Source organism: Aspergillus glaucus (genome assembly GCF_001890805.1).
Source record: "Aspergillus glaucus CBS 516.65 unplaced genomic scaffold ASPGLscaffold_23, whole genome shotgun sequence".
Taxonomy (NCBI): domain Eukaryota; kingdom Fungi; phylum Ascomycota; class Eurotiomycetes; order Eurotiales; family Aspergillaceae; genus Aspergillus; species Aspergillus glaucus.
The window spans coordinates 378,312-403,655 of record NW_019170475.1 but is presented as its reverse complement, the minus strand read 5'-3'; the positions used below and the strand labels follow the sequence as shown (position 1 = coordinate 403,655).

Below are 25,344 nucleotides of genomic sequence, written 5' to 3'. Positions count from 1 at the left end.
TATCTTGGATTGCGGTGGTTGATGCCATACGGTGGGCTTACTGTGATATAAACCGGAGCGGAAAAAGTGCCTCGGGAGGGACAAGGCTGGTATCGTATTGTAAGTTATGACGCATTTGGAGATTAGCGGAAATTAACTCCCTTCAGCCATTGCGATATATCATTGGTCAGTGTGTCTCTACAATGTATACCAGGATAGCCCTGCTTACTCCGAAGTACAAGGCATCACCGACTCACTAACTACCCTGACTCAAGTATATCAAACCAGAGTCAGACACAGAATGAACTATTCATTAAACCAATCAACTGAAGTTCACCATGCAAGGCTCATCCTCTGCCGGCATTGAAGCTCTTGCCAATCGCGAGGTTCTACAGTCGTTATACCCCGATATTAACCTCCTACTCCGGAAATACTTACCTTGAGCAGTACGAGGGCTTTTTAATCTGTCTTGATGGGACACGCATGCGTATCGGCAAGGCGATAGTCTCTCGGACCTATCTGGAGCGTATCCGCAGACATGGGAGTGCTGGCAAGGACCTGCTCTTCCTTAGATCTGTAGAATTTGATCTTGTCGGTCCTGATGTCCAAAGAGGCATCGCAAGGCTCATGTTTGCTCTTTATAGGCATATCGCTGATAGTAAGCAGGGCAAGATTGTAGGAAAGGTATCAGGGGGTCAAGATAAGCAATCTTCCAGTCAGCAAATGGATAGCTAGCTTCATTCATGTCCATGTATGGTGTACCGTTGTGATTGCCTCCAGAGAAGTTTGTTGTCTATCGTAGAGGTATCAGTGCAACCGTCCCCTGCTGCCAGTGAGCTTCCATTCACTCACTGAAAGAATTTAAATTTATAAGATGCCACTCTTTCTTCACCCTACTCTTCCTTTCACTTCATCCCTCCTATTTACCGTCATTCTGGTTCATTATTCATTCATGCTGGCGATGGATAATCCTCTTATTCTAAGATACACCTGATATCTTACACAAAGACAGTCCAGGAGACACGGGCGCCCGGATGACCTGCCATGATAAACCAGATCACGCAACTTATGCTTGGAGAGAAATTCTCCGAATCATTCACATAGATTGCTGCTCATCAGAAGGATCATTCTCGTGGAAAAACTTATCAGATCTCAAAATCCACGGTAAGTTCATAGGAATGAGCCTGTCAAGTTCTTCAATAAGGGGCAGCAACCAGAGTTCACCTTGTTCTCCTGTGTCCTGCCATTGATCATCAATGGAATGACTGAAAAGCCCCGTTCATTAATATGGTTCCAGGTGTCCATCACCGATAATGATATCGTCTTGGCCAAGCAAGGCGAGTATACAGAGTCTCTCCAAGATCGCGTATGATTTCTTTTGCGGTCAGTCATATCCAGAATGCAAGGGCTTCTGTACAATATCTCTAACTTATCCAGGCTAAACAACGGTACGGGATACAGTGATGAGAAGCCGGGGTCTGAAGCGCTTAACGAGCATTTATTGGGCCAGGAAGTTGCGGAATTACTCGGCCAAGCCATGACGGCTTTCAAACACACAATCCTAAACACTGTCGAGATCCTGATGCCTGGTGTATCATCATCCACATCTGATGCGCTTAGTTACCGTACACTTTGCTGTAAAACTACGTCGGCGGCGTGAACAGCACGCATATACCCTTATCCGAGCGTCTGTTCGTATACCCAAAGCCCTATAATTTGAAATATGACGAGGAGAGTTCGTGACGCTGCTGACACCTTGATCATAATGAGGATGTCCTACGAGTTATCCACATAGATAACCTACCATTAGAAAGGTTTTCCCACTTTGGAAACCATATCAGGTTTCAGAAACCGCAATAAGTGACTTGTCGAGATGGGCATAATCCACTCGATCAATTGGAACACAGCGGTATCACTGCATACAATAATTAGTGGTGTGGATATATCCATAACCCAAACAGACCTGCGGAGACTGCATCTTTAGCAGAGATAGAGCCCGGTGCATTGCTCGTGCATGAGTCTTGTTGCGAGACGAATTTTACTGAAGCTCAACTGGATCGCGCACGCGACTCCAATGTGCTCTTCACATGAGACATCAAAACTCTTACAAGGAAATCACTTCTTTTCCTTCTTTGAGGGATTGTCTGGTGCCCTAGCAGTAATATCTGTATGACGAATTACCGGGTAGAAACACCTTTCGGCCGATTTCAAGCTCGGGCGATGAAGACAAGAACGTGCTTGTCCGTCCGTCCACCGATTGAGCCACGTGGGAAGAGAGTGACACCCACACACACACGGCCAGTTTGAAAGGCCTTGTCGATATTAGATAACATGGGTCGTCCCTGTTGTTTCAACAACTCGCCCATCATGGGCAAAATGCGGCTCTTTTCTGGAAGTCATTTCGGGGCTACCGTCAGTCCGATCAATTAGAATTGCTGTTTTAACACGACAGTCCTTCCAAGCTTCTCCTTTGGTCTATATTAATTTTCTCAGAAAACGTCAGTCTCATGGTGCTCAAAAGAGATGGTTCGTGATTCTAAATTGAACATCGCTAACGATGGTGCCCACCATACTGATCAATACATCTACAAGACGCCAATTATCTCTTTTGAGGTTTGTCATCAAGATCCAACGCTCGCGTATTCTCATCTCTAATAATCCCCTAGGCAAAAAGACGCCACTCCACGCCGGAGGCGTGAGATGTGGACTCGGCGAACACGAGTGCTTCAACGGACCAATTACTTGCCAGAGATAACTGAACCACCCGTTCGGACTATACTGGCTTACAACATTGAGAAATCAAAGCGATGAAGGAGCCAAAACCATGGTGTATCACACCATACACGGCTTACAGTTGCATCTCGTCACTGCCCTTTTTAGCGGAAACCATCGCCAAGAAGGAATTTTTTTTTAAAAAAAAAAAAAAAAAAAAAAAAAAAAAAAAAAATACGCAGACTTCCACACAACATTCTGTGTATCCGACGGAAGATGGAATTTGGTCATTGACACAAGTAATGGGATTCGCTAAAGGATACTCTAAGCCACATGGGACGTCCGTACAGGAGAGTCATTCCGGTAATTTGCTCAAAAACTTGCCGAGAATCTTGAACAAGACGCTATATCTTCCGGGGACAAACCAAACCCCGAGCACTGTATTGGTTTCCAGCTCTAGAGACGAAGACAAGAATGGGTCCTTTCTTGCTTCCTCTGGTCGAGCACGCCTATCTCCCAATAATGCGCCAGAATACCGAAGTATTCGAACTGAACACTGGGATCAATATCCTGAGCCCGTTTCAAGCTAACTATACTAATGAGTTCCGTTTAATATATTAAATCGTCTATATACAGAGGATCTGCCTTCGTGCATAACACAATGACCCTGCCTGATGTTGCTACAGTGTGCGCCGGCAAAATGGGCACATTCTATTTCCACTCTGCCGGTATTGCTTGACTGGCTGACGACAGAAGTTGGATATGCAAATGAAAGACCCCCTCACCGATGGTGGTTTCGTCCTGTCAAAGCAGAAGACCCCCACGAGATAGTCTCTCTGGAGGTCAGTCATATCCAGAATTCAACAGCTACCTACTCCCAATAAAGGCCCATGATACTTCCCTAATCAAGAAAGGCCACTTTAAATTTCAAAAGCCAAGAACTGGCACCGACGAATTGTTCAAGACTTGCTCAGACAAGAGGTAGCAGAACTATTTGGCCAGGCCATGCCGGCTTGCAACGACGTAAAAAGACAGAAAAGCCCCGAGAAAATGGACGGGCACTAGCCGTAACCCCGCCATTAGTCTCTCTGGGGAGGACTCAGACGGCCGATATGATCCCCAAAGAAACATCGATGACAAGCCATTGCATTAGCAGACCAATCAAGCTGATGGGTAGAAACGCGATAGATAACATTCGGACCGTGGAATGTTCCTCACGAGTTTCGGTTTGCTAACGGGGACGAGATAGTTTATTTCACCCTGATATATCCTCAGTTTGTACCAACACATATCGATGGACAGTACTCATCAAATGGTCACAGCTGCAAAACGAGTACGAAAGAGCTTCTCGCAAGACTTGAATGATACGCCTAACCCATGCCACTGCATAACACATGGTGCGTACGCTGTCCATGGCCAAAATGAAAAAGCCCGATAACCTACCATGTTGACTTGAAGTTGGACTAGGTGGTTAACTGGTTATGGTAAGCTTTCACGGACCATAGGCGAGTTGGTACAAATACTTGGCAGAGTTGCCACAGAATGACCTGGATTCAGGTTATCCCGACACGTACACTTGAAAGACGAATCATCAAAATTAGTGGATAGAGGAGACTCAAGGCCTTCCATAATACAGAAACGGGAACTCAAAATATATAAATAGGCCAACGATCAGTATTACTTAATTGCTTTACGAACCTCGTAAGTCTGGTTCAGTTAAAATAAACTCTGCTGTTGTATCCGCGGCTCAGTCTACCGTGGAAGGATTGATACTGGGTTGCGATAATAACCATGGTTTTGATATCTGGACTGCTGGGCCTTTAGCTAAGATTAAGGGGAACGGAAACTAATGAAAGCTGAACTGAGAAAAATTGCAATAACAACGAATAATAAGATATGCAAGCAGGAATAGCATATGAAAAAAAGAAGGTAGATACCGTGCATCCCCGAATTCTGTTTTACAGAATCAACAAGACCGGAGGCTGCGGCGATATCAAACCTACTAAAAGTGAGAAGATGGCAAGCAGACAGCGGGACCAGAAAGAACAATATTCCTCCAAGTAACCACTATGATCCACAGCAAATCTTCCCTAGCGATGGCAGTCTTGCGAACGGGCATTGGTTGTAGAGCAGAGTACTCTACAGGAACTCCTCGATACCGTTGTCACTATCATCATCATCCGAATGGTGAGCTTCAGCTGTGGACTCGGGGACACGCATGGAGGGGGCTTCGTTGGCTGGCACGCGGCGGCCCTAGCAGCAGTGAGCACAAGTATTCAGCGCTAAATATATATTGGATCACTCACCGGCACTTTGGCAAAGTTGGAAGCCTTCTTCTTCGGAAGCGGGAGACGAGGCAGGGTATTGCCGGTCCTGACGTTGGGAACCTGGGCCGCGGCACTCTGATACTTCAGTGCATAGACTTGACCGTTGCCATTGCCGCGGAAGGAGTCATATCCACCGGACTGGGAATCGGTGACACGGCGATGAGCAGTACTACTAGCGTCGAAACTGGTGTACATGCGGCTCTTGCCCTTGCTGAGACTGTTCTCGTCGTTTCCGGACTCCGATTCCACCCAGACGCCGCCACCGATGGAGAGGTCATCGTCTTCTTCTTCGAGGACCGAGAAGCCGCTGCGGGCGTAGGGGCTGTTGAGGTTCAGGCGGTTGGTGGTCGCGGCGAGGGATTCGTCGTCGAACTGGGACTGTACGGAGTTTTCAGCTGCATTCAAGCATTGTTGTGTTTATGCTTACCCTAGTCAAGGCAGTGTCCTGCGTGGTCAACTCGCTTTCCGGGATAAGCTTCTGTTCGTCCACGAGCTCCGTGTCAGTGATGAACTGAACGCAGTTCAAGCATCTCTGTTGTCGTTAGTCCGTCATTTCCAATCCTCACAATATCTATAGAGAAGTAGAAGCATACCGCGGTATCATGGAGCTGACGCTGAGCCTTCGCAAAGTCTTCCAGACCCTTGATCTTATCACAAATGCAGCACTTGAGCTCAACCGTCTGGCCCCCAACGCAGGTGCGACATTTGGCGATACCAGTACCATTGACCGCACGAGCACCCTGGGTGATAATGCCGTGACGCAAATACTCGAGCTGGCGCTTGGAGAACATGCTCTGCATGCGGACCTTCTTGCAGTTGACGCATTTGACCCTGTTGGAGAAGGTAGGTGAGTGTCATCGTCGATTTGATGGGTTTTGGTGGAGGTAAGGCTGGCTCACTTGTCTGGGATGGTGACCTGCTCGAGTCTGACGGTTTGTTAGTTGGAATCGATAAGAAGGACAAATCGAGGGGCAATGCTTAATTTCTCTTGGTGTTCTCGTTCCAGCCACCGACGTAGGCGCTTTTCACTGGGGGTGGCATCTTGGCCGTAAGAGAGAAAGAGAGCTTAGATAGTGAGAGGTTGTCGAATTCAGGACCTGGAGGACGTCATAAAGTTGAGTTGTTGATGAAGATGAGGATGAAATGGGGATGGGGAGAGAGGGAAAGAGGAAGAGTAGAGTAGAGAAGAAATGAAGGAGGGTGAAGTATCTCATAGAAGATTCTCCAGTCTCATCACCAAGCAAACAAGCAGTAACTGCATGAAAGAAACAACAATTGAGCAACCAGGGAACCCTGCAACTGCTAATGAATTATTTTCTTCATGGACAATATTCATTGACAGCCAGTGAATATTTGAAATACATTTTGTGAAGACTTTCTTAGCAGCATTTCACTGGCTGTCAGCCCAATCTGGGGAATAGACTGTGGACATCGTCTTATTTGTTTGCCTTATTGGCATGGCTAGTTGCAGCGTAATTTTATTCCCAGCGTCTGTCAGCTTGTCAGTTCTTTGCTGCATAGATAGTTTAAGTGCTTGACATATAACTTGGCAAGATATAGACGAAGAACCTAATTTACTGAGGGTCATCGATACAAACGGTCTGATAGCACGTGTGAGCAGGACATGACAGCAGATAGTCAAGAAAATAGAATATCAAAAAATCAAAAATCAAAGGCAAACGGAGGAATGAAGTAACTACAGAGCTTGAACAAAGATGATAGCTTCAACAAGCACAAATCATTACTTCGAATCTATCACCCCTCTACAGAGTACGGAGTAGTTATGAACGTACTCTGTACAAATGCACCCAAGCCAAGCCAAGCTGAAATATAATAAGCAAACAAAGCCACGGCCGCATATGATCTGTCCTGTATCACCTGTATAAGCCATGCATAAACCCTCTCCCTAATCCTCGCCTATGTAACATTCCATATGCATGCACTGCATCTGTATGATATACTTGGATCGACCTGCAAGATTCGTTTGTCCTGCATCATCTATTGGTGATCTCTCAACTATGTAATCCGAATCCTCACAGGGAGACGAGGAGCCGGGGCCAATACCCCCCCTGACAAGAAGCTACTCCTGGCGTTATTTTTCCAGAAACATCGACGTACAGATGCGAAGATGATCAAGTGGACATTAAGGAGCAAGAGGACGGGAGTATGGAGTCTATGGAGACCTCGGAATACACTCTGGTAAGAGGGATGGGAGATTCATGCTACTGCAGAGCACCGAGTAAGTGGTGAGGGAAATTCTTCGAGAGTCCTTCCAAATCCTTCTGGAAGTCCCAAATGAAGGACTCCTGATACGCGTGGGTGGAGGAAGTGGGCGGGAGACTCCATCCACGCGATACCGGGAGTGTCCCAGAGTGCATTAGTACGAGCACAGATGTTAATTGAGGAGTACGGAGTAAAGTACATCAAGAGAAGGAATCCTATGGTTATCCCGTACATAGTGCTCGGCACTGCAGTTGATACATTGAATTTCTAGCAGACGAGTACTCCGCAGAAAAAAAACCGTCGACTCGTATTCCTGATAGCATCACACCGATCCTACTATCACACCGCTAACACAACTATTCGCTCTTTGTCCTTTTGTCCTCCTTCCCCGTATACGCCATCGATTTATCGGTCGAGATATCCATCCTTCCGATACTGGGGTACAGACACACAGCATCCGATAACCCATCCCGCGCTCCTCTTGTGGATCCCTTGTATCCACTAACGGGTCTAGCGCAGACTACTCTCACCATTCATCTTCCCCGAAAAGGCGCTACCGGCCACTAAAACGACTAGTGTCTCCATTGGCCCCTCGGGTAAGCCTGGGACGGGCCTAGACAGAGTGGGGGTTCCGCATTCCCCGAGTCCCAAAGCCAGTCAGCGTTGCCACTGCCCCGCTGTATCCATTAGGATCCACTGAGCTGACCAGTCACCGCTTCCCAGAGGGTCGGATGACCGACGACGATCAACTACAGGTAATGGTTTCCGCGGTTTTTGTTTTTATTTTTTTTTTTAATTTTTAATTTTTAATTTTTTTTTATACCACTACCAAGTTCGGGTCAGGAACGGTTGGTGATGGACAACAACCGCGGAACCAACTTTGGGTGTGTTTATCGTCTGGGTGATGATCAAAGAAAAAAACCTTGACAAGGGCAAGAGACACGCATCCGTACAGAATTAAGATGTGATGCAGAGTACGATCATTAATGCAAGTATTGATGTCTTGTCTAGTTCGGCCCCCTCCGCTATCCGTGCCGTAATCCGCGGTCTGCCGTACCCAAGGGACAAAAGCTGGTCCGTCGTTTGTTTGACAGTTATGTTGAGCAGCATTTGATTATCTCTGGCCCATGTGTCCATGTGTTCGCCGCGGTCGGAGTGGATTGCATTATGAATATCCTGTGGCGTGGGAGAGAAGTGTGAGCCGAGGTACTTTTACTCTGTAAACGGTGACGTGAAAACGGTGGACCGGTTATATCATTGAACATCAGTTGGAGTCATCGTACTTGTACTACTCATACAGATGAACACCGCTTGTTGTCTCTACAGAATTGTCTCTGCTGGAGTACGGAGTACAGAAAGCTGAGATACACCGCTATATACGGAATAGAGGGGTGGTGGGGTGAACGAGGTTAGACCGGATACACGGATCGAGACCGTACTTCGTAGATATGACCGGAAACATAACAATCGTTTGATAGCATCAAACCCTAACTAATTTTTCCCTTCAACCTTCAGGTGCTCTCTACTCCGAAATAAAGTAGGATTGAAGTCCTCTAGAAAAGTTCTTGAAACCGCGCGGTCAGACCTGCTCATTATATACCGCGTGTAATAATCACGCATGCCACTTAGTAACCATTTCCGACCAGTGGGATGACGATGACTAACATGTCTATGCACCGTAGATTAGTTAACTAGTTGGTTATTGCTTGAACGATCATGAAGCAAGATTGTCACCCTTGCCCATTGCAGGTTTCACAAGCAGATGATAGTTTATCTCTCATGACTGCCATGCTGGCAGACATTTTCCACATGTTCAGCTGCCGTTGGTTGAGATCTACTGGAGTACATGAACCAGTCGAGTCTAACTAACTGCATGAACTGTCAAGCGCTTTTTTAGTATGGGTGTGCTTGTATTGGTATTGTAAAGTGCGCGTACGTGTCACATAATTTACGCCCGAGACCCTGACAGAAGGGGGGGGGGGAGAATCGAAATCACACAAAACACACGCACACAGAATGGCAAAAACAGACGCGGCCCAACCTCCCTTTCGCCCCTGGCCATAAATCATTAGGGCCCGTCTAACGATCACTAGGGGCGGAGTCCAAGTGGGGCTTCATTAAGGCTGGAACTCTTGGAGTGCGTGTGCGTTGGTTCCTGGTTTTGGTGGCATCAGTTATTACCACGCCGTACAAGTATATATACATACTCTGTACACTGCACACTGACAGACTATCACTTGCAGGTGTCGTTTCCCTACCAATAAATAATTGCTTCTGGCTGGTTATTTTCCCCCGTACTATGTACATAGCACACAGTCCAGAGTGTCTGTCCTCAAGTGAAGAAGCGGTAGTTGTGCATAATGATTAGCTGCAGGGGGCTCCACCGAGTTATGGTGGATGCTGTTTTGAGTTAGCCCAATACCAATAGGTCAGCTGATAGCCAATGACAGCGCGTCAGAATGTGTTATGCAATACTCCGGAGTACTACCAGACCTCATACTGGTGATTAGGATCTGACAAGTATCAAACAATGAATACTACGAGAGAATTAATGGGAGATGAAACTGATTATTATATGATAGCGAATAACAGCCGACATTATTTATGTTATTTACCTGACATGATCCGGTGTTTACCATAGCGGTTACTAATTCCGGGAAACCCGTCCAATAAATAGCTCTGTGGGGGTCCACTGATACCGTTCGGATACGATACAGTACAGACCCGTGGGTACCATACCTGATTGGGACGAGCCCATCTCCCACATCCTCTTCATCCTCCCTATTCTGGTCTTTCTCTCTGTAAACACCAGCATCACTTTGACTACTGCTGCTGCCAACTACCGTACATTCTTTTTTTCTTCTTTTTATTTATTCTTTTCTCCTAACTCGTCCAGTCATTCTTTTTTATTTTTACTTTGAAATTTTTTTTTTGTATATTTTCTTTTTTCCCTTCCTGTGATCACCTCCTATCCGGTCTACACTTTCTCCGTACTATCAACTACCACTAACAACAAACCCCTCAAAACGGTCTGCTTTCTTTTTTAATTTAGTCGTGCTTTTGATTCGTCCTTTTTTGATTATCGTCTCCTGTGATCTGCATTGGGGAAAAAAAAAAAAAAAAAAAAAAAAAAAAACTCCAACTGGTGCAGTTCCGACAGTCGACCGCTTGTTCCTAAAGAGTCTCCACGGCCCGGTCCATCTGAGGTCTCTATATACAGAGTACACAGTGAGAGAGAGCTGTCACCGCGTCAGGGGCTTGTTCGCATCCACCAAATTCCCAACCTCATCTTTCACTCTTTTTTTTATTTTCCCTCTTTTAGTCTTGCAAGACTACTCCGTTAGTTTAACTCGTCAATTCCCACCGACCCGGATCCGCCCCTAATCATTATCCGTCCGTCTTATTCCTCCATCGCTCGCTCCAGTGATCACGTCCGAATCGCTGGGTCTTCCATCTGGCTTCCAGATCTACTCTTTCCCTCGTCTTTTTTTTTATTGCTCTCCCCATTTTCCCTTTTTCTTTTCTTTTCTTTTCTTTTTCTTCCCTTTTTCCTTTTTCCTCCACTCCTCGCCGCGTCTCAGGGAAACTACTTGTACATTCCCCTCCCTCTTCTCCATTTCATCCCTCTTCCATACTCCTCCTCTCCTCCCTCCCTCCCACCTTCATTATCGTCAATCCCTCCTGTCAATGGGATAGACCTCATCCGGATTCTTTATACTGTTTTTGCGGCAAAAGGATGAGCATCTGCTTCAATTGAATCTCTTCCTTTATTCCTAGGGAGCTCGACCTTATATAATACTACTAATATACTATACCTTACGTCGTTGCAAAGGGGTAAGTATCCACTATGATGCTGTCTAGATACCGGAGTTCCTCGCTAACTGCTTCTTCCGCCTCATAGTCATCGAGCCTTATCGTTCTCTGCTGGCAGAAACTCGCATAATCCACAATACCACCCACCATGACCGTCACATACGATCTTCCGCGGAGTACCGCTCCTACATCAATGGCGACTCTTGAAGACAGATTCGAGGTCATGAAGGAAATTGGGGATGGCAGCTTTGGTAGCGTGGCCGTGGCACGGGTCCGGACAGCGGGATCCAACATTGCCCGGAGAGGGACAATGGTAGGCTGGAACCTTGGAACTGTTAGTTGTGGTTCATGTGGACTGACTCTTGGCATGAACAGGTCGCGATCAAGACAATGAAGAAAACTTTCGATTCATTGACCCCGTGTTTAGAATTAAGAGAAGTCATCTTCCTCCGCACATTGCCCATCCACCCTCATCTCGTCCCCGCCCTGGACATCTTCCTCGACCCCCTTTCCCGAAAGCTCCACATCTGCATGGAATACATGGACGGCAACCTCTACCAGTTGATGAAGGCACGAGACCACAAGTCTTTCGACCCCAAGCACGTCAAGAGCATCCTCTACCAGATTATGTGTGGTCTGGACCACATTCATGCCCATCACTTCTTCCACCGCGATATCAAGCCAGAGAACATCTTGGTATCCACATCCGCCCCCAATGACTCTGCCTTCAGTCGCTACTCCAACCTCGTTACCCCTCCCTCCACCCCTCCCACCTACACCGTTAAGATCGCCGACTTTGGTCTTGCACGCGAAACCCACTCTAAAATGCCCTACACAACCTACGTCTCGACCCGCTGGTATCGCGCCCCTGAAGTCCTTTTGCGGGCCGGAGAGTACTCCGCCCCAGTCGACATGTGGGCAATTGGTGCTATGGCCGTCGAGATCGCGACGCTCAAGCCTCTGTTCCCCGGGGGCAACGAAGTGGATCAGGTATGGAGAGTCTGTGAGATCATGGGTAGCCCCGGAAACTGGTACAGCAAGTCGGGTTCGAAGCTCGGTGGGGGTGAATGGAGAGACGGGGCCCGTTTGGCCCAGAAGCTGGGGTTCACTTTCCCCAAGGTAAGAATCATCATCGGTACTATTGTTGCAGTGCGTTAACGCTATTCTAGATGGCACCTCACTCCATGGAGAGCATTCTGCAGCCGCCTCAATGGCCTGCCTCTCTTAGTCACTTCGTTACTTGGTGTCTCATGTGGGACCCCAAGCAGCGACCGACATCTACCCAAGCCTTGAACCACGAGTACTTCGCAGACGCCGTGGACCCATTGCGCCCCAAGTCTTCGACTGCCCGGCTGCTTGGCCGGAAGCAATCGGACAAGAGCTTTAAATCCGCCACTAAGGAGACGAATGACTCCCCAACTCTCTCCACGAAGCCGTCTTGGTTCCGACGGTCGTTCATTGGAAAGACTGAGAACCAGGTACCTACTGTGGAGAATGAACAATCAGCCCGGGCAGCCCCGCCCCCGTACAACGCGACCGTTGACGCGCAGGCTGCCAACAAGGCCAAACAGGGTACCACAAAGCGTGCTACCTGGGCGAACGGTGCGCCCATGCCCATTCTGCCTTCCATCCGTCCTGTGTCACCCTTGTCTAACGCCGTGACAGCACAAGCCAACTCGACTTTCACCCACGACAACAGTAGCAACGCTACAAGTGTCACCTTTGCGGATAACAAGGCGAGCAAGAAGATTGGCAGACAACTATCGTTAAACTCGCACGGAAACCACTATGCCGACGCTCACCGGCAAGAGGCCGAGAAGGCACTCAATGGGAGTAACGGCGGCATGGCGATCACACCAAAGGAGAGTTTCTTCTCGCATCTGCGCAAGCGCGCAAGGAGACTGTCTGGTCGCAACCAAGCGCATACTGCAAGCGATGATGTTGAGGCCAATGCGGGTTGCATGCCATGGTCGAATCGGTCGTCCTTGGCGCTGGACTCCAACAACGAAGCGAAGCAAGGCTCTGATCTCTCGGAATTGGACAAGGCTCTTCAGAACGTTAAATATTCGCTCGACACATCGTCAAAGGGCAATGTTCCCGTTCAGATCACCTCCCCCGTCGAGAGCACCAAGCGCCAATCGATGCCCCAAGGCTCCATTCGTTCCTCGATAAATGAGAGTCCTAGCTCTACCAGTGGCTCTGCTGGGCCGATCTCCAGCCGGACCAGACGTGCCATGCAAATGTCTACTCACCCGGTGCACCGGTATGAGACACCCGAAGAGGAAGACGAGCTTTTGGACGAAGTGCTCCATTCGGCTACCAAAGCTGCCAAGCGATTGGCGCAGAACAATACGTCTGATCCCAACTACAGCCATCGGCCAATGGTCAAGGATAACTCGCAGGCCTTGCCCAGTCCCTATCCGACTCCTTCCCCTTCCGCCAACGGCGCCTCGTTCGGCCAGGATACCCCGTGCCGGAAAAATTTGAAGGCTGACAACCGTCAATGGCCTACTCCACCTTACGAGGAGGGTGAATGGACAAGCCCAACTTCTGCTACTTTCCTTGCCAGTTCCACCTACAGGTAAACCACCTGTACGATGCAACTCGATCTATTGAGATCTTAAAAAAAAAAAAAAACGATCCGAAAAGCACAAAAACAAAAAAGACTTTGCGCATCGCAAAGTCCGGAATATTACCGAGGACGGCGTACGGGATCTGGTGACATTTTCTCTTATTTCTGGCATTTATTTCAAGGAGAGATTTGGCTTTTTATTTCCCCTGTGTTTCTGGGACGGTGACAGTTTTTTTTTTTTTTTTTTTTTTTTATTTGTGATACTCTATTTTCATCTTCATACCCCACAGGCCTATCATAGACAAATGATGGCCTCGTTATCTGTTTATTCTTCAGCATATATTCAGTGTCTGTTTCTTCCGTTCCTTTGCACATTATTGCTATGTGATTCTTTGCATTGCTGATCTACTTTGATACCATTTGCGCGTTTTGCGGGACTTACTGCTGTCGTTCCTTTTGCTTTTCTATATATATTGCATCTCTCTCCATCTTTTTAGACTTACATACCTAACTTTTACCTGACCTTTTTTCTGATCCTTGACTCGTCTCTCCTTGTGTCTCACCTTCTTTTATGTACACTTTTCCTTCTCGCTCTCCTTTCATCTGGTTTATTCATTTTGTTTCCGACCTGTCTGTTGCACTCTGGGGGAATACTTGTTTGGGCGGATCTTTCCTTTCCACTTGTACATTTTTTGCTTGTGATTTTGACTGGGACGGACCAGTGGTGATCTGGTCCTGGGTTTTATATGCCCTTGTAATATAGCATTCTTATGGCAAAAGCCAGTGTTTATATCTATCCATATGGAGTACATAGTATCGCATATTGCAGCATTGCTACTAGTAAAATATAATGTTTACTGCATCAACCTTTTGCTTCTTTAACTGACTCGGTAGACTTGTAAGCTGCGAACAGGTTGCACAACTTGGAATCGGTACGATAAGTTTACTGGCTGGTTCTCTGGTAGTCTCTAGATATAATATGACCTTGATATGAAACGATGTTCTGCTGGAGGTATCCTACCATAAGGCATTCATGACGCTCTGCTCGCCCTAACACGAATATCGATAGCGGGCGGAACAACTATTTCCCGAGCACAGAATTTCCCCATCCAGTACGTCAGGTCTCTGAGCTTTCAATTGAATTTGCTAGACGTCTGTCGCAGCAATTTTTCTTCTCTTCTTGACTACTTCCGTCCTCCAGGGAAGTACATTGCTGTATCGAATTCACCGCACCGGATCGTTAAAGCACCTAGCCCTGGACTGGTTTTGAGCTTGCGCTCCAGTCCCGCGAAGAATTCAAAACCCTCTACACCAACTTAAAAAAGCTCAACCAAACCGTCGCATCGACAAATAAACCACCAGAATGTCCGCCCGCCAGGCCTCCTCAGCCTCGCAAACCCCACACCTCTCCCCCGCCGAACTCTCTTACATCTATACCTCGCTCTCCCTCCCCGGCACCCCCATCCGCCCCGACGGCCGCTCATCAACGCAATTCCGTCCCTTAACCGCCGAAACCGACATCCTCCCGGGAACCAACGGTAGCGCACGCATCGGCTTCGCAGACGGGACGCAGGCGATCGTCGGCGTGAAAGCGGAAGTCGAGAAGACGGTTGTTGCGGCTGATGCATTAGATTTGAGGAGTATTTCGAGACAGGCGCAGGGGGAGAGTTTGGCGAGGGAATCTGGTGAGGAGAAGGAGAGTGGTGCTGCCGGGGAGGATGGGACTGCTACTGGGCAGGGGTCTTGGGTGCAAATGTCGATTGAGATTCCCGGGTTTAGGGATGATGATGCGTTGCCGGTTTTTTTGGCGGAGATGATGAGGGAGCCGCTTGTTGGGAGTGTTTCTGGTGGAGGTGGAAGTGGGAAGGGAGAGGATAGTGAGATGGCGGGTGGGTTGAAGGGGAGGTTGGTGATTAATCGCCGGTGGCATTGGAGGTTGTATATTGATGTGAGTTTCTATCTTTCTTGTGATGTTTGTGTTGGGAGTTGTGCTAACGATTCAGGTCCTTCTTTTGTCGCAACCACTGTCATACCCTCTTCCGCTACTCTCCCTTACAACACATTTGGCACTGTTATCAACAAAACTCCCCAAACTCAAATCCAAAGGTGAAGAAGACCCCTTCTTCGACGACGACTGGGCCGCCGCCGAATACCTCTACCCCCGCACCCGCACCACAATCAACACCCCCAAACCCGCCTCCCAAAACGTCCGCCCCCCAATCACCCTCCTCGTCCTCTCCGCCGGCGAAAACATCATCTTCGACCCTAGCCGCGAAGAAATCGCCGTCGCAGACTCTGTCCTCGCCGTGTCCATCACCCGCGATTCCGAATCCGGGGGCCTGAAACTGCTCTCCATCCGCATGGTCGATCCGCCGTCGAGACTGACGCAACCTGGGGTTGCGAATTCGGAGAATGTGGCTACGTTGGGGTCTACGGAGGCGGCTGAGGAGGCGAGTTTGCAGCATCCGAGTGTTGGGGGGGAGGAAGAGATGGCGGGGGTTTGGAGGCCGAGACGGGGGGGTGTTAAGAGGGGGGTTATTGCGAGGATTGTGAAGATGGTGTTGAAGAAGGGGGGTGTGGGGGAGGAGGTTTTGGAGGGGTTGGAGGGGGTTGAGGTGGGATGATCTGTTTGGTTTTGTTAGGGTATTGTGATTATGCCGAGGCAGTTTGCATTGCTTGCCAGAGATGATGGTTAAGCAGAATGACTACGGGCAAGGAGCACACGCCGCGACTTTGTTACGAGGCACCATTCTGTTCAAGAGATGCGATTCAATCGTGTCACAATAATAGATGCTGTATGTACATAAATAATAGTACAGAAAAGTTCAAGTCTGCTCCATCTAATCATCCCCATCTCCCATTCGACCGACTCACTCACGAGTAATGCGAGACCCTACATCCCCAAACCTCAAATCACCAAATCCCAAACCACTTCTTAACCGGCTTCTGATTCCCCTCCCAATCAACAAAAGCCTCCTCCTTCCCATGCACATCCCGCGCAACAGGCGACTGATCATCAACAACCTCCTTCTTCTCCACCTCCTTCCGCGTATCCTCCTCCATCCCATGCGCAACCCGATACTTCCTCCTCTTCTCCGCGTCCTCGACGCGCTGCAGACGCTTTTCCCGCGTCATCATGGACCGATGCTCCACGTCCATGCGGTAGACGGAGAGAGCTTGCGAGACTGTGTCGAAGGGGTGCGAGAGGAGGTTGGACCAGGATGGTAACAGGTGGGTGTAGGGAGAGGTGCGTTTGAAGTTTGTGGTGAAGGTGAATGTTGCGAGGGATGTTAGGATACCCTATACCCCATTAGCATTTCCCCCACCAATACCTAGTCTGAATACAGGGGTGGGAGGGGAGTACCATAGCAATCCAAACATGAATCCACCGACTCGTCAAAAACCTAAACATAACCGTACCCTCTGGCGGGAACATATTCGGATACTCTCTTGTCTTCTGCTCCTCTTTTTCCTTTTCCGTGGGCTTCGGGCCCGGGTAATTCACGGGTCCTGCGTTGACTTTGCCATTGCGGGTTTGCACGACGCGGCGGGCGGGATGGGAGGGAGGGCGGAATTTGTCGGGTTGGACTAGGATGCGTGGTTTGGAGGGGTCTTGGTTCTCTTGGGAGTGGGAGATTGGGGTTGTGGTGAGGGTGCGGGGAGATGAGGATGCGGCTGGGATGCGGTGGTGTCGGAGGGTGCGGAGGGTTCTGGCTGATGGTGCTCCCCTAGGAATGAGGAATTGCGGGATTGTGACTGGCATTTTATTCGCGCGAATTGAGTTGCTTGAACCAGGACAATGGATGACTCCTCTGTATGTATGGCTGCGGATGTTTTCGATGCTCGGATTTGCGTCGGGTTTTTTCTGCCGGGCGGCCGGGACTTACATCACATGACTTTAGGATCGGAAAATTTACTCTCGCAGAAACAAAGGCGGTAAACCCTCCACACCGCCGAGACTAAGCCGAACACAGTACGGACCATCCCACGTGACCGAGATCTGGCAAATGGGAAAGGGGTCATTTCCAAGGGCAATGGGAGAACGGGATTTGGTGGTTAATCGGTTGGTGAAGTCATGGATATGCCATGATGAGGGCATCTTGCCTACACAGATGTTATGCGGCGACAGGTAAACGGTTGCAGTATTAGTAATTGAGCTATATCTCGTTATTCCCTAGATCTACAGGGATAGAATACCTCATAGTAAGCAAAAAGAATGCACAGAAGCCAAAAAGAATCACGGATTCTTCGAATAAGATCCCGAACCCACCCGTTGCGCTCTGAATCATCGACACGCTTATTGGTCCGCGGCTTGATCACGGGAGCCGCCGGGGGCGATTTACGCCGGGCGCTTTTGCAGTACAAATTCTCCCAGATTTTTTCGAGGGCGTCTGTTGCTTCGTTTCCGTTTTTTTCTCTTTCCCTTCCTTCTATTCTCCAACTTCCTTGTGTGATACCAATTCTTGTACAGTTACTTCTTTTCAACCCTTTAATCACCTTACACACACATTCATCATGGGCAAGCAGGCCTCTTTCGCTCCCGGTAGGTTGTTTTCCTTGGTTTTGTTGGTTTCGCAAGTCGATCAGGATTCGTGGGGGGGTCGACTTCTCGGGACTGGAGGCACTGAGGGTGCTCTGGTCTTGGTAAGAGGATGCAATTTTAGGAATTGAACTGTGTTTGTTTTTGCTCTTGTTACATCAGACTTGTTGCGACTTTACCAACTGTCGCACGCTCTGTTGAGACTCGAAGGGATAACGAGAGGAAAGACTAGCACCATGACCAGTTGCGACAATTCCTGCTTCCTCATGACCGTCGACTGCGCGAGACCGAACTCGAAATCGAACAGACGGCTAACAATTCCTCTCCACAGGTGACGCTGGCAAGGGTGCCAAGCTCTTCCAGGTGAGTAGATACGCGAAAGCAGACGAATTCAACGGCGAACGAATACTAATTGTGCGCTTCCTAGACCCGTTGCGCTCAGTGCCACACCGTCGAGGCTGGCGGTGCCCACAAGGTCGGCCCCAACCTGAACGGTCTCTTTGGCCGTAAGACCGGTCAGGCCGAGGGATACTCCTACACCGACGCCAACAAGCAAGCTGGTGTTACCTGGGACGAAAACACTCTGGTATGTTATCTGCCACCATCAATTCTTCTAGAATTCGCCTCTGACGCAATTGCAGTTCTCCTACCTCGAGAACCCCAAGAAGTTCATCCCCGGTACCAAGATGGCCTTCGGTGGTCTCAAGAAGCCCAAGGAGAGGAACGACCTCATCACGTAAGTTTTCCGTCTTTCGGGTTGACTAGCTTGTTTCATGTTCGCTAACATTGTTTTTTTTTTTTTCTTCCCCGACAGCTACCTCAAGGAGAACACCTCCTAAATTACGCGATGATGTCTGCATAAAAATTTCCTTTGATGTTCTTAACCCGGCCCGTGGATCGATTGCGCGCCCTGTGGTAATAGCAGTTCGTGGATGGTCTACCGGGCAGGGCATGTAATATTATCACGTTTCCTTGTTTTTCTCTTCTCTCTACATGCAATAGACCGGTATTTATGTGTGTGTTGGGCCTGGATATTATTATAGAGTCATGTTTTATTACAGGACTTGGTTTATGGGTTTCTTTTTTTTTTTTTTTTTTTTTTTTTTTTTTTTTGCTTGTTTTTTTTGCTGTGTGTATCATGATTAACCTTTAGGTCAAGGAGGCCAGTTTCGACTGAGCCAGTAACGAATACAAAACATCTCCTCTCATGAGTTGTCTCTTTTCTTGACTCTTTCTCTTGTTGCTCACCGGCAGATCATTTTTCGGAATCGGATCGGACTACGTGCGGTCCGCATCACGTGTGTTATTCACTGCCTGGGCACTGCCTGAGGTGTTTATCTGCGAATGCCCAACGAGCGATCCCTTGTCAAGCTCTGATTGGTGGGTATTATTGGACGGACAAGTCATGTGCCAGTCCGACTACTGCGCATTGGCCGTTTGATTGCACGGTGGGATGTAGCAGGTACCTCCTTAACAGCGTGCCCTGCAGCCCAAACGCAAGTACCGTCGACGTGCCCTCGCATAACTCGATGCTGGTAACTACGATGAGTCTGTACGCCACAGCACGCCACGCAGGGGCACATGACCAGCAGGTGATTGGCCCAGCCACCGCCTGCCCGATTCGATTTGGGATGCGAGGGGTATCTCTCTCTCTCTATCAGTCCAACTTCTCTTCATCTTTGTTCACTCTACCTCATTCACTGGCATTTTTAATTTCTCGCTAGCCCCGCGTATTGCAGTATAATCCTATCAGGCGTGAAAACGACCGGAGTAACAAACAGTAAAACACGTGCAGAAACGAGTGACTTGGCTCCGGAACCCGGCAGTCCTCAGGCATCGATCAACAGCATCAACTCCCTTGGGTGCATCGATCGCAGTGTCCCTCCCATGCCTCGCGTTGGTTTACTCCTAGCTTGGGAATCTCTGACGTGCAGACTCTTCCGTACTATCTTTTGCTCTACCACTACCACTACTATTCCCCTCTCATCGTCTGTTCCTGTTGCCGGCGCATACTACAGTGTTTTATATCACTCGTGCCCGCTATCGCTATCTTATCGCTGCGACTAACCTCGTTATCATATCATCATCTATCAATATCATCGTCTTTCATCCATCCATCTCTCTCTTTCTCTTCTAGGAACCATTGCCTCCTTTGGCTGTTGATTTGGGCAACCCCCTACAGAAACAATATTGCTGCTCAGGATCTGCGATACGCCGTCCATCATGCTGGACGAGCTGGATAACGTCTTTGACGATCATCCATCCTTGGATGCATCGCTCGAGGACTTTGAGAACAACAGCAATGCTCATCGCTCTCCTGTCTTTGGTCTACCTTCCCAGCACTCTGGCTTTCGCTCTGAAGAATCAGACATCGAGGAAGACGATACGACCCCCAACGGCGAGCGCTGGTCTCCTCCGGGCCTACGTCAATACGAGGGTAATGGGTGGTACCGCCATCAGCCCTACATGCGCAAGGTCGATCACGATCGCCTGCTGCTGAAGCCCACCGTGGGTCTGAGCCCGAGAAACTCGCGCGAACCTAGTCCTCAATACGAAGATGCCAACGAGTCGCCTACGGTAGGAAAACGCAGTGATACAGACTCCAAGGATATCATTGTCGCTGCCAGCGTGCCTCTGCCAAATGGTGGAGATACCCCGTTGAAGGGTCGATCGCCCAGCCCCGGTCCTGCTCCACGAACTAACCACGATGACGGCCTTGGATTTGGTCCTGACAACAATCAAATTAGCAATTGTAGGCATTTACTCTCTTAAGTTTCTTCCCTCTCCCCTTGTTTAACGTAGGCTAATATGTGTTGTTTTTGCTCTCTCAAGACATTCGGTTTGCCGTACGCGCAGAAGTCCAGCATCGCGAACCTCTGGCCGCCATTTGTTCCTATTTCCGGTCCAAGTTCGATCGTATGACTAGTACCAAGTCTAGTGCCACCCTGTCTATCGTCCTACTGTTGCTCTCCTTTGTATTCTTGCGCGCCCTGTTCCTACCTAGCGTCCCACAGGCAATTCCCGATTTGGTCAAATTGTCCGGCTTTGCGCGCTCCTTTGAGCCTCTGATTTATTATTCTGAGAATGGCGTCCAGCAGATTGGAACGCTTCAAGAGACTGGTGTTGCTGTTTGGGACTTGAGCGAATCGGTGCGCGGTACCAACATGACCAGCGCGCCGATTATCGTTCGCCAGCTTGACGAGTTATCTGAGTCTTTGAAGTCGCTCTCTCTGGAGTTGACGCGGTTCTTTGCGAATGTTGACTCGGACATTGACTCCATTCTTATTGTCATGGATTGGGCTAAACGAGAACTCGAGACACTGTCATCGCAACCACCGCGTACCTTGCCTTCCATCGTCTTTGATAATATGAACGACATGTTGTCGCAACTGGGAACCCTAGAACGCATCACCTTGCCCAATCGAAGCGAAGCAGACGGAGACGGTAGTGGTGACAGCGCAGACGATCTAGCGACTACTCCCACCGTATTCGGAAACATTGTCACAACCATCTTCGGGCAAACTGCGGCTCAACGTACCCGAGCTACACTTACGCGCACGTTCACCGAGTTCCTATCCGTCTTGGAGGAATCCATCAACAGCGAATTAACCCATTCCACCGCCCTCTTCGCCCTTTTCGAATCCATCGATCGCCAATTCCTAAACCTCCAACGCACAGTCGTCCGCGAATCCGACGCCCAAGAACGCGCCGAAGGCGAAATGCTCAGCTCCCTCTGGACCCGTGTCCTGGGACCCGACGCCGCAATCGTTCGCAAATACGATAAAAACAAACGTCTCCTCGCCAACGTGCGTAGCAGAACAGTCGCCAACAAGCATCTCCTGATGGACCACCGCGGGCGTCTGCTGACTCTGAAAGTCAACCTTGAAACGCTGCGTCGCAAACTTGTCAGCCCACTCGTCCGCCGCAATGACTCCGTTAGCTTTGTTGGCGTTGAGTCCAGTGGAGGGCGCAGTAAGGGACGCATGCTGGGACCTGTTGAAGCTGTTATTGATGGACAAATCCGTGGATTAGAAGGGACTTATGATTACCTGCGTTCTGTGAGAGAGAGACAGAAGGCGAAGCTTATGGAGATGGTCTACGGCGCTGGCCGCAGGCTTCCGTCGAATTCGATATTGACGGGGTCGGATGATGGTGCTGATGCCATTGATGGATATTGATCTTTGATCTTTACCTACGACGCGTTTTCTATCTCTTTTGTTTACGGCATTCGCACACTCGGCGTCAACGGCTCCTCGGATCGGTATCGGTTTTTCGACAGTTTCCTTATCATCACGCGTATTAGCCTGGTGTCTTTCATTAGCGACTTCGGCGTCTACTCGGACGGCTCTCTCTTTTCATTACGGTCATTCCCTGGCAAACCTGGCGCACACATGGCGAATTGGTAGAACTGGGGAACCACACGGTCGGTGTTATATTTGGATTGCATCTCCTCTCTTTTTCTCTCCTGCCGTTGTGTCTTCTATCTCGGACATGGACATGGTACGGAGTACATATAGATCACGGGTTTCTTTGTCTTGGGTGGGTGGTTTATCTGTCTATCTGTCTGGGCAAGAATATGGAAAAGGTTACGGTTAAGGTTAGGGTACAGGTACAGGTATGGTGAAACGGTCATGGCGCATATTGGTGCTGACTGCATTGCGTGCGTTGCATTGCGTTGCGTTGCGCTGCATTTGCAGTTGCAGGTGCAGTTGGGTATGCTTTCGTTGTTGATATTCGTTAGGTTTTATTGGTTTTGGGATAGCGTTTTGTTTTTCTGGATACGGTTATGATGGACGTGTGGTATGTGGGAATGTAGGATATGCATTTGCCATGTGCGTGGATATTTGAATGGAATGGATTTTCACTTCTATTGCTTACTTGTAGTCTCCATGCGTTCTGTCCTTGATCGCCGAATGGATTACCTAGATTAAGTTCGTTTCAATGTAGATTTTGCAGCTGCAGCTGCGTATGTGTCTGTCTGCGGCTACTGCTTTAATGTGAAAGATCCCTGTTCTTGTTCCTGAATGGTATAGAATATATATCGTTCATTACGTCAGTTGCATATTGTATCTTGCAACCTGGCACCAGAAGTCAGGTGGGATTCAGCAATCCAGATGTAGACATAGTTATAGCATGCTTGTTTAAACGTAAGCCGCTTTTGGCTCCCTGAACAGCCCGGAGCGTACCTCGATTGCTCAGGCTTGGGTCACTGCACCCCCGACAAGGGACCCAGATAAAACGTGTAAAGCCAAGCTTGTAATCTCACCTCATCAAAACCGACCCGTTGGTTTAATGGTGCCATAGAGCAGCAAAAAGTCCAAGGTTAAGGCTGGTGCCAATTGTTCCATTCAGCCTCGTTGTCATGAAACCTTGTAATCTTCACACTGTGGATGTACATAATTCTTAATACCGATTACAGTGTACTTGAGGATCCAAATCTCTGCAATTAGCATTGGGACCTTTCAGAGCAACAAAATGGGTTACATGGAATGGCGCAACCGTCAATTCTGGGATAAGCGCATTAATGACTACAGAAAACGGGGAAGTCCCTTCTAAATTCAATATTAATGTCCATACACGAATGAGTTTATAATTATACGTGAATCCAATTGAATACCAGAATTGTATACAATATATATGGTTGTATGGTGTCTGCCCTAGACGGAGTGGGCACTATCAGTTTTCCATTTGGAATTTTTAAAAAGGGCTAAAACAAGAATAGATCCTTCCATGGGTTGTATATTGTGTTTCTCATCAAAAAACGGATAGTTAGCTATGGTATGTTAAGCTGAGGCAATGACAGGTCTTAGAAGCTGTACGAAGACCAAAATTTATAGGGCCCCCTTGTGAAAGGAGACGTTATTCCTCAAAATTGATCCTTATTTACCCTACGATATTACACAAAAAAATCCCAGAATGGCTTACATACATGAAACCTTATCACAGCTCACATAATTCTATTCCCAAGTGGGCTGAAGTAAACCTCTATATGCTATGCTCTACAAAATTTCCATAAAGAGAGACCCAAAAAAGAGCCCCCCAAAATCCAGCAGCAAAAAGAGAAAGTCATTACTGTCCATATTGGGTTAGCAATGAATCTAGACTGTCCTAGCCAATGCCCAATTCCTATGAAGAAACAGAGGGACGTGGCAGGATGCATTAGTTTGCAGCAGGAGGATACCAGCTATATAAATCTAATTATGGGGTTTGGCTCACCATAAAATCTTATAAATCTAATGGAAGTAGTAATATAGGATTCAGCCAGGCAGACCGCATGCTACTGAGACAAATAGGAGACCAGGTCAAGCTGACAAAGAGTATGAAAAGTACATAAACAGTTTCAGTCAAGGTCTAGGAGATGACGACAGTTATGCAGTCCCCTTATGATTTATCTGTCAGTTGTATTCAGATTTAGGGCTATATGGATAAAGTGATTGTTGTCACGGGCTCGTTAGCTAGTAGATATTGACGAAAAGATATTGTTATCTAAAATAACTAGTAGCCATTGACGAGAATATTGAATCTGAAGAAGAAAATAAGAGAAGAGAGACCTATTTACACGAAGAGATTTTATAGGGGATGTGTGACATCGCTAAGCAGCAGTTTGTCTTAATTGCTCGCATGGCATCGTTTGCCATGTTAATGGTGTTTGTCGATAAAGGCGCTGAGCTGAGCCGCTGAGCCGAGCCGTCACAATCGTCATAGCAGAAAATTAGACAAGTCTGTACTGCAGGCAATAAATCTAAATATGTTTGGTTTTATCTTTTGGAGTATGGTTACGGTTGGACACGTCCCCTGGGGGCAGCCAGCTGATACGGTAGCGCGGTAGGATAACCGCAGATACTAGATAGCAGCAGGAGAGCGTATGTATGTACAGAGTACTGGAGGCTAATATATACATGAATACTGCAGGTTGGTTGGAGACTGATCACTGGTCCTCATGACTCCTCGACCAGCGCCGTTACTTGATTACTTCGGCACGGTCACAATATACAAACGCTAATCCTAACCAGGCCGCCTCATCGGCCTCGTACTCGACTAGTGATGGGGAACTCCTAGCCCTCGCTCTGACAGGTATGAATAGAGACAGCCAACAATACATACGCCCCCTTGGACACCTCGTGAAAAAGATCAAATCAGTCCATAGCATGTACTGGCCTATCTAGTACACAGAGCAC

General features: G+C 48.3%; 6 protein-coding genes across 6 annotated transcripts; 4 read left to right on the top strand and 2 right to left on the bottom strand.

Annotated features, from left to right (window-relative positions):
- Nucleotides 1–4,766: 4,766 nt before the first annotated feature.
- ASPGLDRAFT_51475 (uncharacterized protein) lies at nucleotides 4,767–6,293 on the bottom strand. The gene is made up of 6 exons (XM_022547539.1): nucleotides 6,001–6,293; nucleotides 5,918–5,944; nucleotides 5,612–5,849; nucleotides 5,446–5,550; nucleotides 4,998–5,396; nucleotides 4,767–4,944 (listed from the first exon to the last, which is right to left on the bottom strand). Exons 1-6 carry the CDS (start codon nucleotides 6,057–6,059, stop codon nucleotides 4,831–4,833), a joined length of 942 nt encoding a protein of 313 aa, XP_022397312.1. The 5' UTR covers nucleotides 6,060–6,293; the 3' UTR covers nucleotides 4,767–4,830.
- A 4,909-nt stretch (nucleotides 6,294–11,202) lies between these two features.
- Nucleotides 11,203–13,639, top strand: ASPGLDRAFT_134458 (serine/threonine-protein kinase; the record flags this gene model as incomplete). The annotated part of the gene is made up of 3 exons (XM_022541296.1): nucleotides 11,203–11,367; nucleotides 11,430–12,173; nucleotides 12,224–13,639. 3 exons carry the CDS (start codon nucleotides 11,203–11,205, stop codon nucleotides 13,637–13,639), a joined length of 2,325 nt encoding a protein of 774 aa, XP_022397311.1.
- Nucleotides 13,640–14,775: 1,136 nt separating this feature from the next.
- Nucleotides 14,776–16,585, top strand: ASPGLDRAFT_51469 (exosome non-catalytic core subunit RRP42). The gene is made up of 2 exons (XM_022547538.1): nucleotides 14,776–15,574; nucleotides 15,630–16,585. Exons 1-2 carry the CDS (start codon nucleotides 14,990–14,992, stop codon nucleotides 16,248–16,250), a joined length of 1,206 nt encoding a protein of 401 aa, XP_022397310.1. The 5' UTR covers nucleotides 14,776–14,989; the 3' UTR covers nucleotides 16,251–16,585.
- On the bottom strand, nucleotides 16,419–17,716 carry ASPGLDRAFT_51467 (uncharacterized protein). Its single transcript, XM_022547537.1, has 2 exons — nucleotides 16,991–17,716; nucleotides 16,419–16,926 (listed from the first exon to the last, which is right to left on the bottom strand). Exons 1-2 carry the CDS (start codon nucleotides 17,387–17,389, stop codon nucleotides 16,540–16,542), a joined length of 786 nt encoding a protein of 261 aa, XP_022397309.1. The 5' UTR covers nucleotides 17,390–17,716; the 3' UTR covers nucleotides 16,419–16,539.
- A 780-nt stretch (nucleotides 17,717–18,496) lies between these two features.
- Nucleotides 18,497–18,906, top strand: ASPGLDRAFT_134676 (c-type cytochrome; the record flags this gene model as incomplete). The annotated part of the gene is made up of 3 exons (XM_022541315.1): nucleotides 18,497–18,529; nucleotides 18,594–18,752; nucleotides 18,808–18,906. Coding segments are annotated over 3 exons (291 nt in total), but the record flags the coding sequence as incomplete, so codon positions are not given.
- A 1,483-nt stretch (nucleotides 18,907–20,389) lies between these two features.
- On the top strand, nucleotides 20,390–22,344 carry ASPGLDRAFT_28969 (uncharacterized protein; the record flags this gene model as incomplete). Its single annotated transcript, XM_022543807.1, has 2 exons — nucleotides 20,390–20,918; nucleotides 20,999–22,344. The coding sequence occupies 2 exons, from the start codon at nucleotides 20,390–20,392 to the stop codon at nucleotides 22,342–22,344; spliced, it is 1,875 nt and encodes a 624-aa protein (XP_022397307.1).
- Between the last annotated feature and the right edge of the window lie 3,000 nt (nucleotides 22,345–25,344).

Excerpts from the sequence above, each read along its gene's own strand:
- ASPGLDRAFT_51475 (XM_022547539.1), bottom strand. The coding sequence starts at position 6,059 with ATGCCACCCCCAGTGAAAAGCGCCTACGTCGGTGGCTGGAACGAGAAC. Across the intron at positions 5,551-5,611 it reads GTCAGCTCCATGATACCGCG|AGATGCTTGAACTGCGTTCA; the intron begins GTATGCTTCTAC and ends TAACGACAACAG. Across the intron at positions 5,397-5,445 it reads AGGACACTGCCTTGACTAGG|TCCCAGTTCGACGACGAATC; the intron begins GTAAGCATAAAC and ends AACTCCGTACAG.
- ASPGLDRAFT_51467 (XM_022547537.1), bottom strand. The coding sequence starts at position 17,389 with ATGCCAGTCACAATCCCGCAATTCCTCATTCCTAGGGGAGCACCATCA. Across the intron at positions 16,927-16,990 it reads TTCATGTTTGGATTGCTATG|GGTATCCTAACATCCCTCGC; the intron begins GTACTCCCCTCC and ends AATGGGGTATAG.
- ASPGLDRAFT_51469 (XM_022547538.1), top strand. The coding sequence starts at position 14,990 with ATGTCCGCCCGCCAGGCCTCCTCAGCCTCGCAAACCCCACACCTCTCC. Across the intron at positions 15,575-15,629 it reads ATTGGAGGTTGTATATTGAT|GTCCTTCTTTTGTCGCAACC; the intron begins GTGAGTTTCTAT and ends CTAACGATTCAG.